General features: G+C 38.4%; 3 protein-coding genes and 2 pseudogenes across 3 annotated transcripts; 3 read left to right on the top strand and 2 right to left on the bottom strand.

The window, feature by feature from the left end:
* Window positions 1-765: 765 nt before the first annotated feature.
* Window positions 766-2,544, top strand: LOC147280766 (rubisco accumulation factor 1.1, chloroplastic-like). The gene has a single exon (XM_086249338.1). It carries the CDS (start codon window positions 874-876, stop codon window positions 2,230-2,232), a length of 1,359 nt encoding a protein of 452 aa, XP_086105464.1. The 5' UTR covers window positions 766-873; the 3' UTR covers window positions 2,233-2,544.
* Window positions 2,545-3,313: 769 nt separating this feature from the next.
* On the bottom strand, window positions 3,314-4,700 carry ROC2 (rotamase cyclophilin 2). The gene is made up of 2 exons (XM_086249339.1): window positions 4,569-4,700; window positions 3,314-4,054 (listed from the first exon to the last, which is right to left on the bottom strand). Exon 2 carries the CDS (start codon window positions 4,034-4,036, stop codon window positions 3,512-3,514), a length of 525 nt encoding a protein of 174 aa, XP_086105465.1. The 5' UTR covers window positions 4,037-4,054; window positions 4,569-4,700; the 3' UTR covers window positions 3,314-3,511.
* Window positions 4,701-4,881: 181 nt separating this feature from the next.
* On the top strand, window positions 4,882-7,334 carry LOC147280768 (pentatricopeptide repeat-containing protein At3g26782, mitochondrial pseudogene; annotated as a pseudogene).
* A 145-nt stretch (window positions 7,335-7,479) lies between these two features.
* LOC147280769 (nucleolar/coiled-body phosphoprotein) lies at window positions 7,480-10,310 on the bottom strand. The gene is made up of 5 exons (XM_086247987.1): window positions 10,026-10,310; window positions 9,120-9,409; window positions 8,931-9,020; window positions 7,990-8,357; window positions 7,480-7,874 (listed from the first exon to the last, which is right to left on the bottom strand). The coding sequence occupies exons 1-5, from the start codon at window positions 10,255-10,257 to the stop codon at window positions 7,610-7,612; spliced, it is 1,245 nt and encodes a 414-aa protein (XP_086104113.1). The 5' UTR covers window positions 10,258-10,310; the 3' UTR covers window positions 7,480-7,609.
* A 4,672-nt stretch (window positions 10,311-14,982) lies between these two features.
* On the top strand, window positions 14,983-15,924 carry LOC147280770 (AT-hook motif nuclear-localized protein 20 pseudogene; annotated as a pseudogene).
* Window positions 15,925-19,283: the final 3,359 nt, after the last annotated feature.

Consider the following 19,283-nt stretch of genomic DNA (forward strand, 5'->3'; position numbering starts at 1 on the left):
TTGAATCACTTCCTGCTGCTTCGACTGGCGAGTATTGGTCATTTGCAGGTTCAGTGGACCGAAGGGGCTTCTTGAACTGCACCAAGATCATGGTCATGTTATCGCATCCCTCACCACCAGCAGTCGATGGCGCCAAGGGAGGGGTGGGTCGGGTGAGGGGGTTGAGGGGCTTGGTGGGTTGGGTGGAGGGGTTGGGTGGCTGGTTGGGTGGAGGGGCTGGCTGGCTGGCTGGAGAAGAAGAAGAAAAAAAAAAAAAAACAGGGGGAGGGGGGTGTGAACGTGAGAAAAAATAGAGGAAAAGAAAGAAGGGTGTGTAATGAAATGAGGGTATTTTAGTAATGGGTTGGGTGTGTGTTGAGAGATTTTGAATTTGAAGTAAGTGTGTGGGGTGTGTAGGAGAAAAAAAGAGAAAAAGGATGTGCAAAAAGAAAAAAAAGGGTGTGCAAATAGCAGCCCTCTTTATTTAACTAGTGCTCTAAACAGGACAGTAAATACTCACTCTTCTCAAATTGGGCTGATTTATTGGGTTACTCTTCAGCGGCCCACTCTTATCAAATTGGGCTGGGCCTCGAGCATGGTTTGAAGTGTTTGTTTGTTTGGTTAAACCAGCCCAGCTCATCTGCTGAGTCCAAAGGTATTTGCACTACCTTAGTTTGGGCTGCTTGTCATGGGCCAAGTCCAAGAAGATGCTGGTCCAGCCCAGCCCATTAAGATGTTAACTGAATTGAACATAGCTTGCTTCATCTACCAGCTGAAAGTGAGAGTCTCTCTCTGTCTGTCAACCGAAAGAAGAAGCATATCATCAGATAAGGGACAAAGGTCCTTCCTTGTTCACTGCCTCTCACTCCAATTTCCAAACCCATCAAACCCACCATGATATCTCTAACAGCAAACACTCTGAAACCCATCTCTGCCTTCAGCCACAACACCAACAGCAACCTCTTATTCTCCACCACCTTCCTCAACCCACATCCACCACCCCTCCTTTATCCCAAACCCCCTTCTTCTCTCAAACCCATCTCAGCCACTCTCATTCCCTCCTCAAGCTCCCAACAGCAACAGCAACAAGTCTACCAGCCATTCCGGCCACCCCCATCTCCTGTTCCCTCCAAATTCCGCTCCCTAGACGCCAACGGCCGCCTGGAAATCCTCTCCAACCGCCTCGGCCTCTGGTTCGAATACGCCCCTCTAATCCCCTCCTTAATCCAAGAAGGGTTCACCCATTCCACCATTGAAGAGGTCACTGGAATTTCAGGGGTTGAGCAGAACCGCCTTGTTGTCGCAGCTCAGGTGAGGGCCTCTTTAATCCAATCCAAGACTGACCCAGAAATTGTTTCTGAATTTGAAACCGGGGGGGCTGAGTTGTTGTATGAAATTCGGCTCCTCAGTGCCCAGCAGCGTGCCGCTGCGGCACGGTTCATTGTAGAGAACAAGCTTGACGCCAAGGGGGCGAATGACCTTGCTCGTTCGATGAAGGATTTTCCTCGTAGACGAGGAGATATAGGTTGGGTGAGCTTTAATTATGCTCACCCTGGAGATTGTCTTTCGTTTATGTATTATAGGCAGGGTAGGGAGCACAAAAACCCCTCAGAACAGAGGACTGTTGCTTTGGAGGAGGCTTTGAGAGTTGCTGAGACTGATTTGGCCAAGAAAACAGTTTTGAAAGAGTTGGAGGGGGAGAGTGAGAAGAAAGAAGGGAAGGAAGGGGATATTTTAGGTGGGGTTAAGGTTCCGGTGGTGAGGATGAAGTTTGGGGAGGTGGCAGAGTCGAGTAAGGTTGTGATTTTGCCAGTTTGTAGGCCGGAGGAGAAAGATAAGGAGGTTTTGGAAGCGCCATTGGAGTGTAGGAGTGAGGGGGAGTTTGGCGTGGTGGTGGCAGAGAAGGGGTGGAAGAGGTGGGTGGCTTTGCCAGGGTGGGAGCCGGTGGTGAGTTTAGGGAATGGGGGAGTGGTGGTGTCGTTTAGTGACGCGAGGGTGTTGCCTTGGAAGGTGAATAGGTGGTATAAGGAGGAGCCTATACTGGTGGTGGCTGATAGGAGCAGGAGGGAGGTAGCAGCAGATGATGGGTTTTATTTGGCGGAGATTGAAGGTGGGGATTGGGGATTTAAGGTTGAAAGGGGATCAACATTGAAGGAATTGGGTGTGAAGGAGAGTTTAGGGACAGTGGTGATGATAGTGAGGCCGCCAAGAGAAGACACAGAAAACCAATTGAGTGAAGAAGATTGGGAGTGAAGGAATGAGGGTATGGTCATTGTATGTCACTCTTTCTTACAATGGGATTTATACAACTCATATAAGAATTTTGGGTAATGATGGAAACATGAGATGAGGTTTAGATCAATACCCTCTAGAGGGATTTTTTTTGCTCTCCTTGTTTCTTTGGCCTTGATGGCTCTTGTTTAACCAGACATGTTGTAATTTTCCCATTTCTTCTTTTGTAGGACGGTATAGCCATTTTTATGTTTCTTATATTTTGTTCAAAATATATTAAAAATCTATGAGTTCAGATATGTCCTTAATCTGTGCTCATGATGCTTATTCTTATTTTGCTGTCTAAATGTGCCAAAAACTACTCTTGATTGTGGGAGTTTGATTTGTCAATTTTTATTATGTATACCACACAAGATATTTAGAAGTGAACAGATGGTTTCTAATTCAAATATATTTGCTTGCAGTTGCAGCTCAGCTTCCCTTGATTTATTGTAATTATTGTCATGGAACTGTGTATGATTAAGAGGGGAAGGAGAACTTAAAAGGATCATACATCTACATGATGTAGATTGATCTGAGCTTGTTAATTGTACAATTGTTTTAACTTGAGCTCTGATCTTGCCTCATTCAAATGACTTACCATCCCATGATTTGTTGACATATAACCTGAGGATGACTATTCTAATTCTGTCACAAACCCTAACACAAGACTTTCTTCTAATATTCCTAGCTTTGGTTACTGGTTGCTGTGATGCATCCAAGTTGAGTCAAGATTGAGTTCAAGGAAATAATTAGGCAACACATTGTTAGGCCTTTGCAAATCCCATTTCCATGAATTAACCCGATAACAATTCAGTAACATGTATATGAAGTTTTGAGTTAAAGTCCAATTAACTCGAAGACCATAGTTTTGAGTGGGTGGGGAATGACCAGTTGAAGGCATACATTTGAGAACATAAGAAATTTTTTTTGGCCAGGAGAACACAAGACTTAACCAGGCTGTTTTGCAGCAAATAACCAGATACAGAAAGATCGTAAACATTCATAACATCTAATCTATTTGGCACACCACAAAAGATTAGCATTTGATGTCTCTTCAAGATGAGCCAAACTAAAACATTCGATTATTCAAATTTATCAACAAGAATTCTACTTGTTACAAGAGCATCCTAATTTTCTTTTAACAAAAGCCACTTGGCTTTGAAATGGGCATGAGCTCAAGGAAAACATTAATCTTGTAACTAACAATATCTGTTAGCCTATGAAGTTCCTTGAGGCCTCCCCACTATTCAAATATCTCTCAATTCTCTGTTATCTGACCACAGTCTTCAATAACAACAGGTTCTGAAGTCTTCCCACTATCTGAACCCACCTTCTCCATCTCTTTAACAACACTATAGCCATCAACAATTTTCCCAAACACAACATGCTTCCCATCAAGCCAAGATGTCTTCTCAGTGCAAATGAAGAACTGAGAACCATTAGTGTTTGGTCCGGCATTTGCCATGGACAAAATTCCAGGCCCTGTATGCTTCAGCTTGAAGTTCTCATCTGCAAACTTTGAGCCATAAATCGACTCTCCTCCAGTCCCATTACCCCTTGTGAAATCTCCACCCTGACACATGAAACTTGGGATAATACGGTGAAATGCAGAGCCCTTATAGTGCAGTGGCTTACCGGATATTCCGATCCCCTTATCACCTGTGCACAGGGCACGGAAGTTTTCAGCAGTTTTTGGTGTCACGTCTGCAAATAACTCCATTACAATTCGACCTGCCTTCGCCTTTCCAATCAGTATATCAAAGAAAACCTTTGGGTTCGTCATTATTTCTAATCTAAGAAACTGGAAAAAAATGAAACAAGAATGTTAGCACTTCCAATATACAGACACTAAACAAGTAGTTCCAATCACAACAACATTAAAACAAAATATATTGATCAGAAACAATAAATCAATAAAAATGAGACAAACCCATTATAGTGCGCCAAAAAATTATCAACAGCAAGAGTAAGTATGGGTCACCCAAAATCCCAAAACATAAGTAGAAGATAAATAAAAATAGCAAATGAGTTAAGCGATGTTCATCATTCTTGCGAAAATCCTCAAGACTGAAAATTTATCAAGAGGGTATTCAAAAAGAAGAACGATTTATGATTTTGCACAGCTTTTGAGCGCATTGGTTTTCATTTAATCACCAATAAGCCTTCGATATGTGCTTTTTCTCATTTTAGTTCTTATGGGACGCAATAGCATCACAGTGAGAGACAGTGAGAGCAATATAAAGTAGTAGACTGAATACCAAAAAAAAATAAAAAATAAAAAAAAATGAGAGAGATGGAATAGAGAAACGATGTACCTGTGGACGAGATTTGGGCTGGAGACGCCACCGAACATGAGATGAGTGACTAGGGTTTTAGTTATGTTTATATAGGCGCAAAGGAACGGGGTTTAGGGTTTTGGATGAAAACGGGGATTATTTTGCAAGACCATCCTTGTTTTTTGAGGTATTAACCGTATTATTCAATTTACCCCCACTTTCTTTTGTTTTTATGCATATGGCAGTTTTGGCCCTTTTGGGTCCATAGTCCGCCCAGGCCCAACTCCAATTGTAAGGCAGAAGTGAAAGATGGTGGAGATAAGTATGCAATTCCACACTCTATACTGCAATGGACCAAATAATGGTCACAACCAAACCTCTACTCTTATCACCATCTCTACTTCCCCTCACAGTTCAAAAACTCCAACAACCAACTTCTCCCTCCCAATTCAAATTCAACCAAAACCCACAAAAGAATCACCAACCAAGCACTTCTTTCACACCTCAAGAACCACCCAACCTTGACCAGACCGAGCAAATCCATGCCCACATGATCAAAACCCACTTTGATCACACCCTTCAAATTCCTCTTAGGCCCCTCCAATCCCACTTGAGCCCTGCTGCTCAATACAACTTCTTAATAACATCTTACATTAAGAACAACTTCCCCAAAAATGCACTAAAGATATATTCGCAAATGCGTAGAATGGATACCCAAGTTGACAATTTCACCATCCCATCAGTTCTCAAAGCTTGCAGCCAGTCCTCTTTGGCCATTTTAGGAAAGGAGACACACGGTTTTGCGTTGAAGAGTGGATTGGATAGTGATGTTTTTGTGTGTAATGCGTTGATCCAAATGTACAGTGAATGTGGGAGCGTGGTCTTGGCGCGCTTATTATTTGATCAAATGGCTGAAAGAGATGTTGTTTCTTGGAGTACCATGATTAGGAGCTATGTCAGAAACAGATTGTTTGGTGAGGCATTGGAACTTATAAGGGAAATGCATCATGTGCAAGTAAAGCCTAGTGAGATTGCCATGATTAGCATGGTCAATCTCTTTGCAGACATTGCTGATGTGGAAATGGGGAAAGCGATGCATGTTTATGTTGTAAGGAATAACAATAATGAGAAACTGGGAGTTCAGATTACCACTGCTTTAATAGACATGTATGTCAAGTGTGGAAAATTAACTTATGCAAGAAGGCTCTTTGATGGGTTGGCTCAGAAAAATATTGTATCCTGGACTGCAATGATTTCAGGATACATTCATTGCAACAAATTACAAGAGGGAGCAAAACTTTTCAACAGAATGCTGGAAGAAAGAAGTTGTCCTAATGAGATTACGATGTTGAGTTTGGTTATCGAGTCTGGGTCTGTAGGTGCTCTGGAATTGGGCAGGTGCCTGCATGCCTATATTTTGAGAAATGGGTTTCTGATGTCTTCGGCTTTGGCCACTGCTTTGGTCGATATGTATGGAAAATGCGGTGAAGTCAGATATGCAAGGGCTATTTTTGATAGCATGGAAAACAAGGATGTCATGATTTGGAGTGCTTTGATCTCAGCTTATGCACATGCCAATTGCACTAATCAGGCTTCAGACCTCTTTACCCGTATGAAGGATAGCGGAACAAGGCCAAATCAAATAACAATGGTTAGCCTTATTTCATTATGTGCAGAAGTGGGAGCTCTTAACTTGGGCAAGTGGGTTCATTCTTACATAATCCAGCAACGGATGGAAGCTGATGTGATATTAACAACAGCTCTGGTGGACATGTATGCAAAGTGTGGGGACATAGATGTGGCTTTCAGGCTGTTCAGTGAAGCCATATATCGAGACAGTTGCATGTGGAATGCCATGATGACTGCATTTGCTATGCATGGTTGTGGAAAACAAGCTCTGGAACTCTTTGAAGAATTGGACAGACAAGGTGTTGAACCTAACCACATTACATTTATAGGAGTTCTCCATGCTTGTAGTCATGCTGGATTGGTGGAAGACGGGAAGCGGATTTTTGAGAAAATGGTTCATGGCTTTGGCTTGGTTCCGAAGATTGAGCACTATGGATGCATGGTGGATCTGCTTGGTCGAGCTGGACAACTTGATGAGGCTCATGAATTGATTAAAAGCATGCCCATGAAGCCTAACATAATTGTATGGGGTGCCTTGCTTGCTGCTTGCAAAATTCATAAGAATCCCAACTTAGCTGAAGTGGCTGCAAGGCAGCTTCTTGAGTTGGAACCTCGAAATTGTGGTTACAACATTCTGATGTCAAACATCTATGCAGCATCAAACAGATGGAATGATGTTGCTGGGGTGAGAAAAGCTATGAAGGATAAAGGAACCAAGAAAGAACCAGGTCTCAGCTCAATTGAAGTAAATGGCTCAGTTCATGACTTCTTAATGGGGGATAAGGGGCACCCGCAAACAGGAAAAATCTATGAAATGCTGGCTGAGATGACCAAAAAGCTGAAAGAAGCTGGTTACACTCCTAACACATCTGTTGTGTTACAGAACATAGATGAGGAAGAGAAAGAAACTGCGCTTAACTATCATAGTGAGAAACTTGCCATGGCATTTGGTCTAATCAGTACTGCTGCAGGTACCCCAATTCGGATTGTGAAGAATCTCCGAGTTTGTGATGATTGTCACACAGCAACCAAGATATTATCAACAATTTATGGGAGGGTAATGATAGTAAGGGACCGTAACCGCTTTCACCACTTCAAAGAAGGATCTTGTTCTTGTGGTGATTATTGGTAGCAAACTTAATTATTTGTAAATTGTAACACAAATTCTGAAAGTAATTATTTATTTGAGACTTCTTATTTTCAATTGACTGCTTCAGAATCAGAGTTGCATCCTGTTTTAATTAGTAGTCTTCTTAGCAAGAGCATAGCCATTTTGATCTGTAACAAGAAAAGACAAATTGTACATAATAAAAGCAAGTGATGAGAAAACATTCTACACTGTGAACCATCTTACATTGAAACAAAAAAATTCTGGATAACCAATTACAAGTTTTCTTCCTTTTTTCTTTCCCTTTTAAGGAATAATCAACATACATAACAAAAAGATATTATCAACCAAGCCACTGTTCAGTTCGACGTTCCCCACTAGCTCCAACAGCACGCCGAATGCTGATCTTTTCACCAGCATACTTTTGCTGCAGCCATTCAAAAGCATTCACATCAAGTTTTCCAGTAACTGATTTCCCTTGTTTTCTGCGATTATGTTGTTCCCGTATGGAAGCCCAAAGTTTCTCAATGGCATTCCTTTGTTTCAATGTGAACCTTGCTATGTTATCAAAAGCATGCTTTGCTAATATGTCTATGACTGTTTGGCACCTGCAGAAAAAAAAAAGAATATTAAGAAATTCTAGCTCTTCAGATCATAACCTACAACAATATGTTGGTCATGACTAGAAAACACGTGGAATAATTGAAATTTTCCAGAATTTACCATGGGGTTTTATATCGCCGAGCAGCTATCTCTAAACAAAGAACCAAGGCTTCTCTTTGTGACTTAAGGAATCTCTTGGTCTCTTCCTCCTCCCTGATCTTAGTTGTTGTATCTTTCTTTCCCTTTGTTTTATCACCTTTCTTCACAGAGCTAGGAGTTAAAAATGCATCAAGCCCAAATGGATCAGCCTCTTTCTCATTATTTTCTTCAGCTGGTGTAGCTGAAGTTACATCCTGCTTCATTTGATCATCTTCATCTGTAATTTTTGCTTCATCTTCCAGTGCAGCAACTTCCTCTCTGTCATCATCCTCAGTTGCAACTGGCAGATTAGAAATGGCTTCTTTTATTTTTCCAGCTGTTTTTGAAAACTTCGTAAAAGTTCACATAACACAAGCATGACAATGGCAAAAGAGGGAAAAGGGAAAGAAAGAAAAAAGGCAAGTCAGGCATGGTGAAGAAACCATAAAAACACATGGAAGTTCCAAGCTGAAATTCATAATTAAGACATTCAGATGAAAGTAAACCAATTTTTTTATAGGAAATCATCACTTGTTATGATACAGTCATTTACTGGGAAAATATTTATGTGCAAATTAATGTCGCATATAAAATGGATGATTACAATGATCATGTGAGTACAGCCACTGAGGCATGCTTTTAAACTATGGATGACTGATTCAGAATGCATATATCCCAAAAGGATTGTATGGTTCTGGCTTACTTTATACATAGGTCATTGATTCAGCATTAGATAAAAAAGAAAAAAGGGGGGATGAAATACCCATTTTTCCAATTTTTTACAATCAAATAACGGGTTCAAATCATTTCATTGACATGAGTGTTTTATATCGAAAGAATGCATGTACCAAAGAAGCTACCCATTACATGATTCACAAGTATGATCACAGACTATGCCAATATGCCATAAGAAAAGTTCTCACCAGGAAGCTGTCATCAGTGAATAAGTCATTTGCCGCCACTGCCCTGACTGTCCATGTAGTTAACTTATTCTTTTGCTTCTTAATAAGACACTAAAATAAAAAATTTAGGTAATGTAAGTTTTATATTTTAATATAAAATTCATGCATTAGTAACAATATTGTGTACTATATATAGAGTTTTGATCTTACCTCAGAGGCATCTTGTGCTGCTGAGAACAGTGCATGGTAATCTGCTCGCATGGAAGGATCCGTACAAGAAGTAGATGATGCCATTGCGGCTTCTAGTATAGAGAAGAAGTAATCACTAGTTTCAGCCTTGACACTTCCGGCCTGAATCAGCTGGATGGCAAGCTTTGAAGCCTTACCAAACTTTGTAGGATTCTTTATATGTGATGCTATCTTCTGCATGGCCTCTTTAACCTGTTGCTCCGAGGCATCTGTCGTGGTTTTAAACCTCAACTTCTTTTCAGGTACAGTATCTGTGAACCAGGTCCAACACTTCAGCTTCATTTCAAAACATTGATATTTCATGCAAGTTGCAAAAATGAAGAAATAAAGAGAGTCTAAACATTGATATTAGAAATTTTGCAGCTCGAACTTGAAGGGGAAATCAACTACATCAAAAAAATTACCAGCCACCAAGAACCACATTTCCAAAAGCTGCATTCCCAAATTTTTTTCAAAAGACAAACTATTGTCAGAGAACATAATTTCTATCCCTTATTCAGGGGCAACAAAACCAACAAGAAAAAAAAAATTGTTCTCACACTTCCACATTGCTTAGTAAAACCCAAAACAGATACAAAAAAGACAAATTTGAAATCTACTCTTTGAAACACTGGGACTCTAAACCTCCCCTTCCTTCTCTGGATTCATTGTATAAATCCCAAGTAACAATAACAATTCAACTCCGAAAGTTAAATGAATTCAAATTTTGTTTTCTTGGGGTTTCTCAGCAACGAAAAAGAATGTGAAGCAAATTATAATGCACTTTTGCAGCCCTTGGAAATATAATCAAGAAAAGCAAGTAATGGGTTTCAAAGCCATGTAATTATAAACAAAGAAACAGAATAAAGAAACAAAATAAAAAATTACCTTCTGGGTTTGGTTCAGAGGGTTCAGAGGGTTTGGGCCGCTTGAGGGCGCTTTTGAGAGCTGGTTTCAGAGCAGGAGGAGCAGGAATAGGGGAAAAAGAAGAAGAAGAAGCGTCGCTGTTGAAAGTGGCAGTTTTTGATTTCTTTCGTGGTTCTTGTTCTTCTTGATGTTCGGAAGAAGGAAGAGGGTTTGCAGAGGGTGGAGGAAGGCCTCCAAACAGGTCGTCAGCCATCTCTCTCACCAACTGATTGACCAAATCCTAGCTACGATTTTTACTAGCCTTCAAATATGGTGACCGCCATGACAGTCCCCAAACAAGCTACAAGCTAATAAGTAAGTTTTGGGCGTGAGTCGCGTGACCCAAAAAATTATTGGGCTTTTTGCCTTTGTTTGGTTCTCTTCGGCCTTGGGTTTTGTTTTGTACTCCGGGTTGGGCTTGCCCTTCCTGCTCTTTTGTTGGTGTTTTATAAATTCATTTATTTACCACAAATATAAATTATGATTTAATAATGAAGAGATTAAATATGAAAAATTAAAAAGTAAATGATTATAAAGCCCAAAATTGGGCTCTCTATACCTTTAAGATAGACCCATGTGCTTTTTTTTTTATTTTGAAGGAGGTCCAATAACACCTAACCCGGTCCACATTCTAACATTCCTCTTCTTCTTCGTCTATCTCTGTTAACCTCACTCTCTCTCTGACCTCACTCTCTCATCTTCGCCATGGAGCACAGCCCGGCGACTTCTCTGCTAGATCGGATCGACGAGCTTCGAGATCTAGCCACCATTGGATATGGGTATAGGTGCGAGATTGTTCTTGACAAACCAAGAGATCGCTTCCAGGTCTAACAGAAAGCAATACAAATAGTCAAGGCTAAGCCGGATCTGTAAATAAGAAAAGAAAAATAACAAAATTGAGATCGGAAATGGTGGAATTATGAGGAAGCGTACGAAGATCCTTGGTTGTAGATATCAATGGAGACAAAGACGCGCTCAGTGCCGGACTTGAGCCTGTTGAGGGAGGCCTTCTTGTGGGCGACGATGAAGGGCGAGTCTGAGCTTGATAGCGCTGACGAGAACAGAAACAGAGATACCACCACGAAGATCAGAGGCCTACTCAATGGATTCGTCATTTTCATTTGGGAAGGTGTGGTGACGGACGCGCCGAGACTTGCTCTTTAACAAAGAAGAAGAAGACACATGACAGCTTCATAAAAAAAAATATAAAAAAAAGGAAGTACATGCCTGCTTCAGCAAAAAAAAAAAAAAAAAAAAGACAGATTTTTGTTTTTTATGTGTTTATGCTAGAAAAATACATAAGATTTGTATATGTATGTTGTTTCTGGGTTTTTTTTTTGCACAGTGAGAATAGTCATTGTTCGATAGTGGCAATAAATAATAATTGCCACTGTGACAGTAGCAATTAGGTGATTGTTATTGTGTGATAGTAGCAAATTAGCAATCACCTGATTTGTTACTGTGTAACAGTAGCAATCAGGTGATTGTTACTCTCTAAATTTTGTGATTTTCTATGGTTTGAATTTTGGTGATTGTTATTGAATGACAGTAACAAGATATATTAGTTATCTTCAATAGGTGACTGTTACTATCAGACAATAGCAATAGGTGATTGTTACTATCAAATAATAACAATACCGGATTGTCACTGTCAGGAAGTATCAATAAGTGATTGTTACTATCAAATAATGATAATACTTGATTGCCACTACCCGGCAGTAGCAATAGGTGATTGTTACTATTCGATAATAACAATTATATTTACTAATTAAAATGTAAAAGATTATGGATGCCTCATCTTAATTTTTTTAATTTTATATTAGTTATTATTTAACATGTTTATGAAATAAAAAATACCTAAATTATGATTTTTTTTAGGTAGTTTATGTACCAATTGGCATTGAAATGAAAAAATAAATAAAGGAAAAAATGGCATTTTAAAAAACACTGTAGCGTGCTACAGTAACGGCGTCACTGTAGCACTGGATTTTTAAAAATGGGCCGCGCTACAGTATTTCACTGTAGCGTGTGGGCCGGATGAATACTAGATTTTAAACAATGGACATTAAAAAAAAATAATCCAAAATTAAATAAAAGCAGTTTCCCATATAAAAAAAAAAAGCACTAGTTTACTCTCTATTTCAAAAAATTGAAATATACAAATTCGGCATATTATAATAACTGTAGAATAGATATATAAGCTATAAAAATGTAGATATTAATTTTTCTCTTCTAATTAATTAAGGTTTCTATATGAGATTTTGTTTCTTAATCATTTGACTAATTAATAAGTGAGATGTATGCTAATTGCCCCTATATGATGTAACAGTTAAGAAAACATGAGATCTCACTTAAGGACCTTTTGAAAGAAATGAAAATATAGCTATAGATAAACTTTAATTTTAATAGATCATATATATATCATCAACTATTAAATGGTTACATATGGGTGATTTTTTTTTGAATTAATTACTCTAAGGTACCTTTTACTTATTGTTTTTACTCTCTAGTGCACCAATTAGTTTTTTTTAATAACAAGGTAAGTTGCAGCTAGTTGGCTTATCTTGAAATCTGGTCAATTGTCATTTTATTTCCTTTTTGTTTTTCTCTTTCTTCTCTCTTCACGTTCATCTTCTCTCTTTATGCATTTATGCCATTTTAAGTCAAACTGCAGTTTTTTGCATTTTTCTGCAGTTTCTGAAACTGCATAAAAAACTATAGTTTATGCAGTTTACAGTGAACTGAAACTGCAGTTTCTGGAATTACAAGTGAACTTTCTGCAGTTTCTGAAACTGCAAGTGAACTGAAACTGCATAAAAAACTGCAGTTTATGCAGTTTACAGTGAACTGAAACTGCAGTTTCTGGAATTACAAGTGAACTTTCTGCAGTTTCTGAAACTGCAAGTGAACTGAAACTGCAGAAACTTTCATATGGTTGCTTACTAAACTGAAATCTTTGAGGAATTATTGTCATTTTGTGCTTTGGTATAGTAAACATACATTGTCATTTTATGGTTTTCATAAATAAAAACCATATTTCAATGAAAAAAAAAAAAAAAGAACGCTTCTAATCCTTTATTCTAAAATATCTTGGCCAACAACCTTATATAAAAGTTATATCTTTTCTAACCAACAAATCAGTATCAGACACTATCCATTTGTTAGCTTTTTATTAATTTTTTTGACCCGTTGCAGTTGTAAGGATATGGTTGGTATTTTGGTTTTTTCTGTGTCTATTTTGGTGATTACGTGGCATGAAGATCTAGTGAATTTGAAGCATGTGGCCCACAAAAGAAGAATATGCCGTTGAGTTTTTGTAGGATGTGACCTGCAAAGTAAGAATGAGGCATTGGGTGTGTTTGGTTAATAAAAAATGTTGTCAGTACCTTATAATTAATGGACTCTTTTTTTTTTCCCCTCACATCAAGATTCAAGATTTGGACCTAGCTAGCACTACTAGCTCCGTAGTCCTTACCTATCCCAATTCAATATATATATCCCACTTTTTTTTATTCAATATATCCCACTTGAGTTAAGGCTGATCATATGAGATTACAATTTGCATTTGCTTTAGATGTGTATGGTAATGACATCAGTTTATACATGTGGGGTGTTTAATTAATGTGGTTTTGCTTTGTGTCATATATGGGCACACAGAAAATTGGTGAGAGAAACTTTAACAATACATAACCTAATTGCCTCACTGAAGTAGTATTAATTAATTAACTAAGGAAGAAAAGGAGCATGCAAAGATGGTGGTGTACAAGGGTAGGGCTTGAAACTGAATTGATTAGCTAGGCAGCTGCTTTCCAAGAGCTAGCTAGAGGGAATATCGAAGAACTTTAACAAATTAATTAATATTAATTGTTATAATATATATATATATAGAGAGAGAGAGAGAGAGAGAGAGAGAGAGAGAGAGAGAGAGAGAGAGAGAGATTGGATAATGAAAAGACTGTGGGAGTAAAATTAGTCGAATGGTGATCACTGAACACCACCGTGGAGGCGTACGTGGACACTCAGCCAAGAGAGAGAGAGAGAGAGAGTATTTTATTGGAGAACTATTATTATTAAATTAAATTTTTTGTGTAATACTTGATAATACTATAATTAATTAGATCCTAAATTAACCATGTATCTGGAGAAAAGAAAAAAAAAAAACCAAATACATAGTTTTGGAGTGAATACTTGAAGAATTCCTGAGTCAACGTACAGTGTCTTTGCATATGTACTGACAAAAAAACAAAAGAGTGTTAATTTGCATATGTGAGGACCCTAGATATAGGGAAGGAGGTGCAGTACGTTGACCCCACACAATAGAAACCCTAATTCTGAAGACCGACAAACACACTAGCCACCCATTTTTTCATTTCCATCCATCTCTCTGATCGATCATCACTTTGATTTCACTTATTCTCGACCAATGAGATATATAGAAGAAGAAACCACATTAAGGTTTTCCAACACCCCCATGACCCTTTTTCTACCTTGTTTCACTACACTACACTGTTAATGAATTAGCTAGCTAAGCTCTCAATTCTCTTTCCCATTTCTTTACCCTAGCTCGCTCTTACATTTTCCTACTTGCTTTCTCCTCTCAGCTTGCTAGATCATACAGATAATTAATATCTGGGGGGTGATCCGATCAGTTTTGCTCTTTGCTTTAATTTAAATTGCTATCTTCCTTAGAGTAGTATTTAAATCCCAAAATCCAAAGTATCATCCTCTTCTTTATATAGGGTCTACAAGCTAGTGGCCGGCCAGTATACATATCTATGATCAAGATCTAAGGGATACATATTTATAGTTAATTAATTATCATCACCTGGCTAGCTAGCTAGCTATATATATATATATATATATATCATCTTCTGGGTCATCGATCAATATCATCTTGGTTTTTGTATACTTATTTTGCTTTTGATCCTATTTTGCAATCATGGCGAACCGGTGGTGGGCTGGGCAAGTGGGTCTAACAGGAGGAGGAGGAGGAGGAGGAGGAGGAGTGAACGAAAGCTCAGCAGCAGCAGCAGCAGCAGCCAGCAGCTCTCCCATGAAAATGAAACCAGATCTGGGAATCTCCATCATGAACACCAACACCACCACCGGAAACAGCAGCAGTGGCGGAGGAGGAGGAGGAGGAGACGATTACGACGACCGAGACAACACCAGCGACGACCCCAAGGAAGGCGCCATCGAAGTCGCCACCAGCCGCCGCCCCAGGGGCCGCCCTCCCGGCTCCAAGAACAAGCCCAAACCCCCCATCTTCGTCACCCGCGACTCCCCCAACGCCCTCCGCAGCCACGTCATGGAGATCGCCAACGGCGCCGACATCGCCGACAGCGTCGCCCACTTCGCCAGACGCAGGCAGAGAGGCGTCTGCGTCCTCAGCGGCAGCGGCACCGTCACCAACGTCACTCTCCGCCAGCCCTCCGCTCCCGGCGCCGTCATGGCCCTCCACGGAAGGTTCGAGATTCTTTCCTTGACCGGCGCCTTCTTGCCCGGGCCCGCCCCGCCCGGCTCCACCGGGATCACCATATACTTGGCGGGCGGGCAGGGGCAGGTCGTCGGGGGCAGCGTGGTGGGTCCACTCATGGCTTCGGGGCCGGTCATGGTCATAGCAGCCACGTTTTCGAATGCCACGTACGAGAGGTTGCCGTTGGAAGAGGAGGAAGCTGAGGGTGGTGGTGGGAATAATAATGAGGGGCAGGGCGGAACGGCGGCGGGAGGTGGTGGTGGGTTGGCGGCTGATCCTTCTGCGATGGGGCCTGGGGTTTACAATTTGCCACCGACTTTGCTTCCGAATGGTGGTGGACAGTTGAGCCATGAGGCTTACACTTCTTGGGCTCATGCTCATGCTGGTAGGCCTCCTTCATTTTAATTATTAAACAATTATGAATCAATATTCAGGATCGACGTACACCGATTGTGAAAATTTAGAAAGACTCATCTTTTGAAATTAACTTAATTAGGAGATTTAAGGTAATTAAGCTGCATTTTGTATGCATGTGCTTGTACTAGCTACTTAGATGAAGATGATCGATCGATCGTGATGAGGACAAGTACTACTGATCGATCAGTTGATATTAATGTATCATCTGTATATTTCCCAGTAATAACTATGCATGCTAGCTCTAGCTCTGCCAATACATGATCGAGCTATTAATTTGATAAATCATCATCATCTTCGATCTTTATCCTTTTCTTTCTTCTTCTTCTATTAGTACTAGCTAGCTAGCCACTACCATTTTCGTTTGGCTGTTCTAGATGATCAACTGGCATGCATTAGTTAATTACCAGAACATTAAAGAAACATTATTACCCATGGAGAAGTACGTTAAATTAAAAGTACAAAATATACATATATATATATATATAGTGGGATCAATTATATGCTATTATAAATATATTTTTATTATATGTTATTATACATTATAAATTATATTTTTATTATATGTTATTAATTCTAGTGGGATCAATCTTCAATTCATATATATATAGCTGATTAATTATATATGGCGTTGATATATAAAGGGAAAATTAATTTCTATCTAATTATTTCATTAATTTAACAAGCAGAATAGTATATTATATATGTTGGTCTTTCATCACCTTCACCTTGTGCTTCTTTAATTCTTTATGAATTTAAATTATTACACATAGAGGCCAGGTTAGGTTAATTTGTTTCTCTAGCTAATATATTCACCTAATGTATTGCTGGCAATGACTTTGGCGCCGTACGTTGCAGTATTGTCTATATATATATATATATATGCATATTAAAGAATTGGAAAAACTTTTCTGCATGTCTAATGGATCGATCGAGGAACCAATTAAATTAATAAAGAGGAAGCTAGCTAGCAAGCTTTATATATACATATAAATATAAATAATAAGGTGCTTGCTAGCTGCAACAGGCCTGACATGTTTTAGTACATTTGGTGATGATCATGAGTGCCATGAATGTGCGTAAAGGAACAACCGTCACCAATATATATATCAACAGATTACCATGCATATATATATAGATATATCTATATATATATAACATTCAATATATATAATATTACTCCATGAACTAGGTGTGTGATCATCTACGTATATTTAACCTGATATATATATATTTATATAATAAAATAATATGATTTTTGAATTATCTCCGAATTTGAATGGCTGAGATCGTTTCGACTTAAATTCAATGATCGGTTATCTATTTCTCAAATTTACTTTTCTGCTCATAAAAATTAGTTTGCTGTCTTTCTTCTTAATTAATTATTGTCTCTCTCTCCTTAATTAATTTTTTCTAAGTTACTTTTCATTATTTATTAAACTGATTACGTTTGTCAAAATATTAATATTTGCACAATAAAAAGAGCTACTTCGCACTTGCAGGAGCGAGTGCAAAAAGGCTAATATATATAGTTCTAATTAATTTTTTTGGGACATACAGATTTACAATCCCTATATATATACACGACGTGACTTTAATTTGGAGGTCACCTTTCCTTAGGGAGATCATGTAAGCAACGGGATTAAGATCATCATGACAATTAACGTACGTATATGCAGTCCTCCCAGGTCTACATTGTTAATTTTCTTAATTCACAGTGACATGAATATTATAAGACCAAATCCGTACCGTGAACAACTCTTGTATGTACGAGATAATTGCCCCAAATAAGTTGTAATTAACCATAACAATCTCCAAAACAAATTAATGTCATCTGGGTACATGAATAACTCTTATATATACAGATAGAGTTGTTTTATGTTGATGGGACATGAATAAAGGTGTGGTATATAAGTACGACAGGACTTGAGTTAGATAACTTAGATTACAGTTATCCTGATCGATTTAGATATATATAACTAATGAAAGCTTTAAGAATTGCGGATCTTAAGATTATTAATTAGGCTTCCACTATCATCCAACTATGTTCTATCTTATATAAATTATGGTACTAGCTAATTAAGGATATATGAAGAACATTATAAAGGGGCTTAAGTACATTCATAAAAGGGGGAGGGGGGGATTAAGTACATTAATATAATGTCCCCAAAAGGATGTTTTCTTAGCACTCAAAGGATATATCCTAATCCTAGAGTTGATAAATATATTTATATAGCAAGAAGCAACATGGAGGACCCTCTTCACATGGATTCACATGTCATTGTTTAATGCTGAACCCTAATTTGTTAATTACTATATTACCTAGTAGCTAAGTAGCTTGCATACAACAACATTCGTTGTAATGGTGTAAAGCAGCTTTGCAATGCGGATCATGGAGCCCACCTGAAGTTTATTAGTTTAATATTTAAAGCAACCTGATTAAAATAATCTTGGACTAAGACTAACAACAAATAAAACCTTCTTTTTGTGCAGCAGTACTTGTCTTTGTGCTACCTAGGCTCCTAGCTAGCTAGCTGGTGTAGTTTTACCAACATTTTGAAGCCCCAATTATATATTTAATATATGCTTCGGAAGTCTAAAGAACCCAATTAATTAACTATAATACTTTGAAGGAGAGAATCCGTAAAACCTGCTGCATTAAGAAAATTAATTAATCTGGACAACCCAATAAAGTTGAACTTTCAAATATAATAATACATTAATTAATTAATAGAACACTACTACTGACGTAGTTAATTAAATAAAGGTTATTTGATATTATATTGGGGAATCATGCATCAGGCATCAGCATCAGGAGTGGAGAAAATTGAGAGCATGTATTCACTTTCCAACTCTACCGATGTAATGAATGATGACGATGAATTATGCAAACAAAATTAAAATTAAAAATATATTTGATAGATGCACCTGCCGTCACGTACGTTGTCTTTAGCCGGATTAACTAGACTAACTAGGTGCTCCAATTGAATTAACATAACTTTCTTTAATCAAATTATTAGTGCGTCTTACGCTAGCCGAAATGATAATGGTGGGTGGAAAATGAGTTATGATTAAAATAAGTTTAAGATTCGATTTTCTTTAATGTGCAACAAAAATAAGATTTTCATTTTTTTTTTTAATTCCATCTAAAACCAAAGAGCTAGCCAATTAATTAATAGAGTTCATAAGATTAATTACTTTAATCATGGGAGCATCTTTCTTAATGAATTGACCAGTCTATGAAGAATTAGTATTTCAGATAAAGGGATAAATTGGAAAACCTTGGCATCGTATTGAGTCTATTGACTATTGACTATTGGGATAATTAACATCTTCTTCCCTTGTGTTCT

This window comes from Dryas octopetala, chromosome 6, assembly GCF_963921425.1.
Source record: "Dryas octopetala chromosome 6, drDryOcto1.1, whole genome shotgun sequence".
NCBI classification, from domain to species: domain Eukaryota; kingdom Viridiplantae; phylum Streptophyta; class Magnoliopsida; order Rosales; family Rosaceae; genus Dryas; species Dryas octopetala.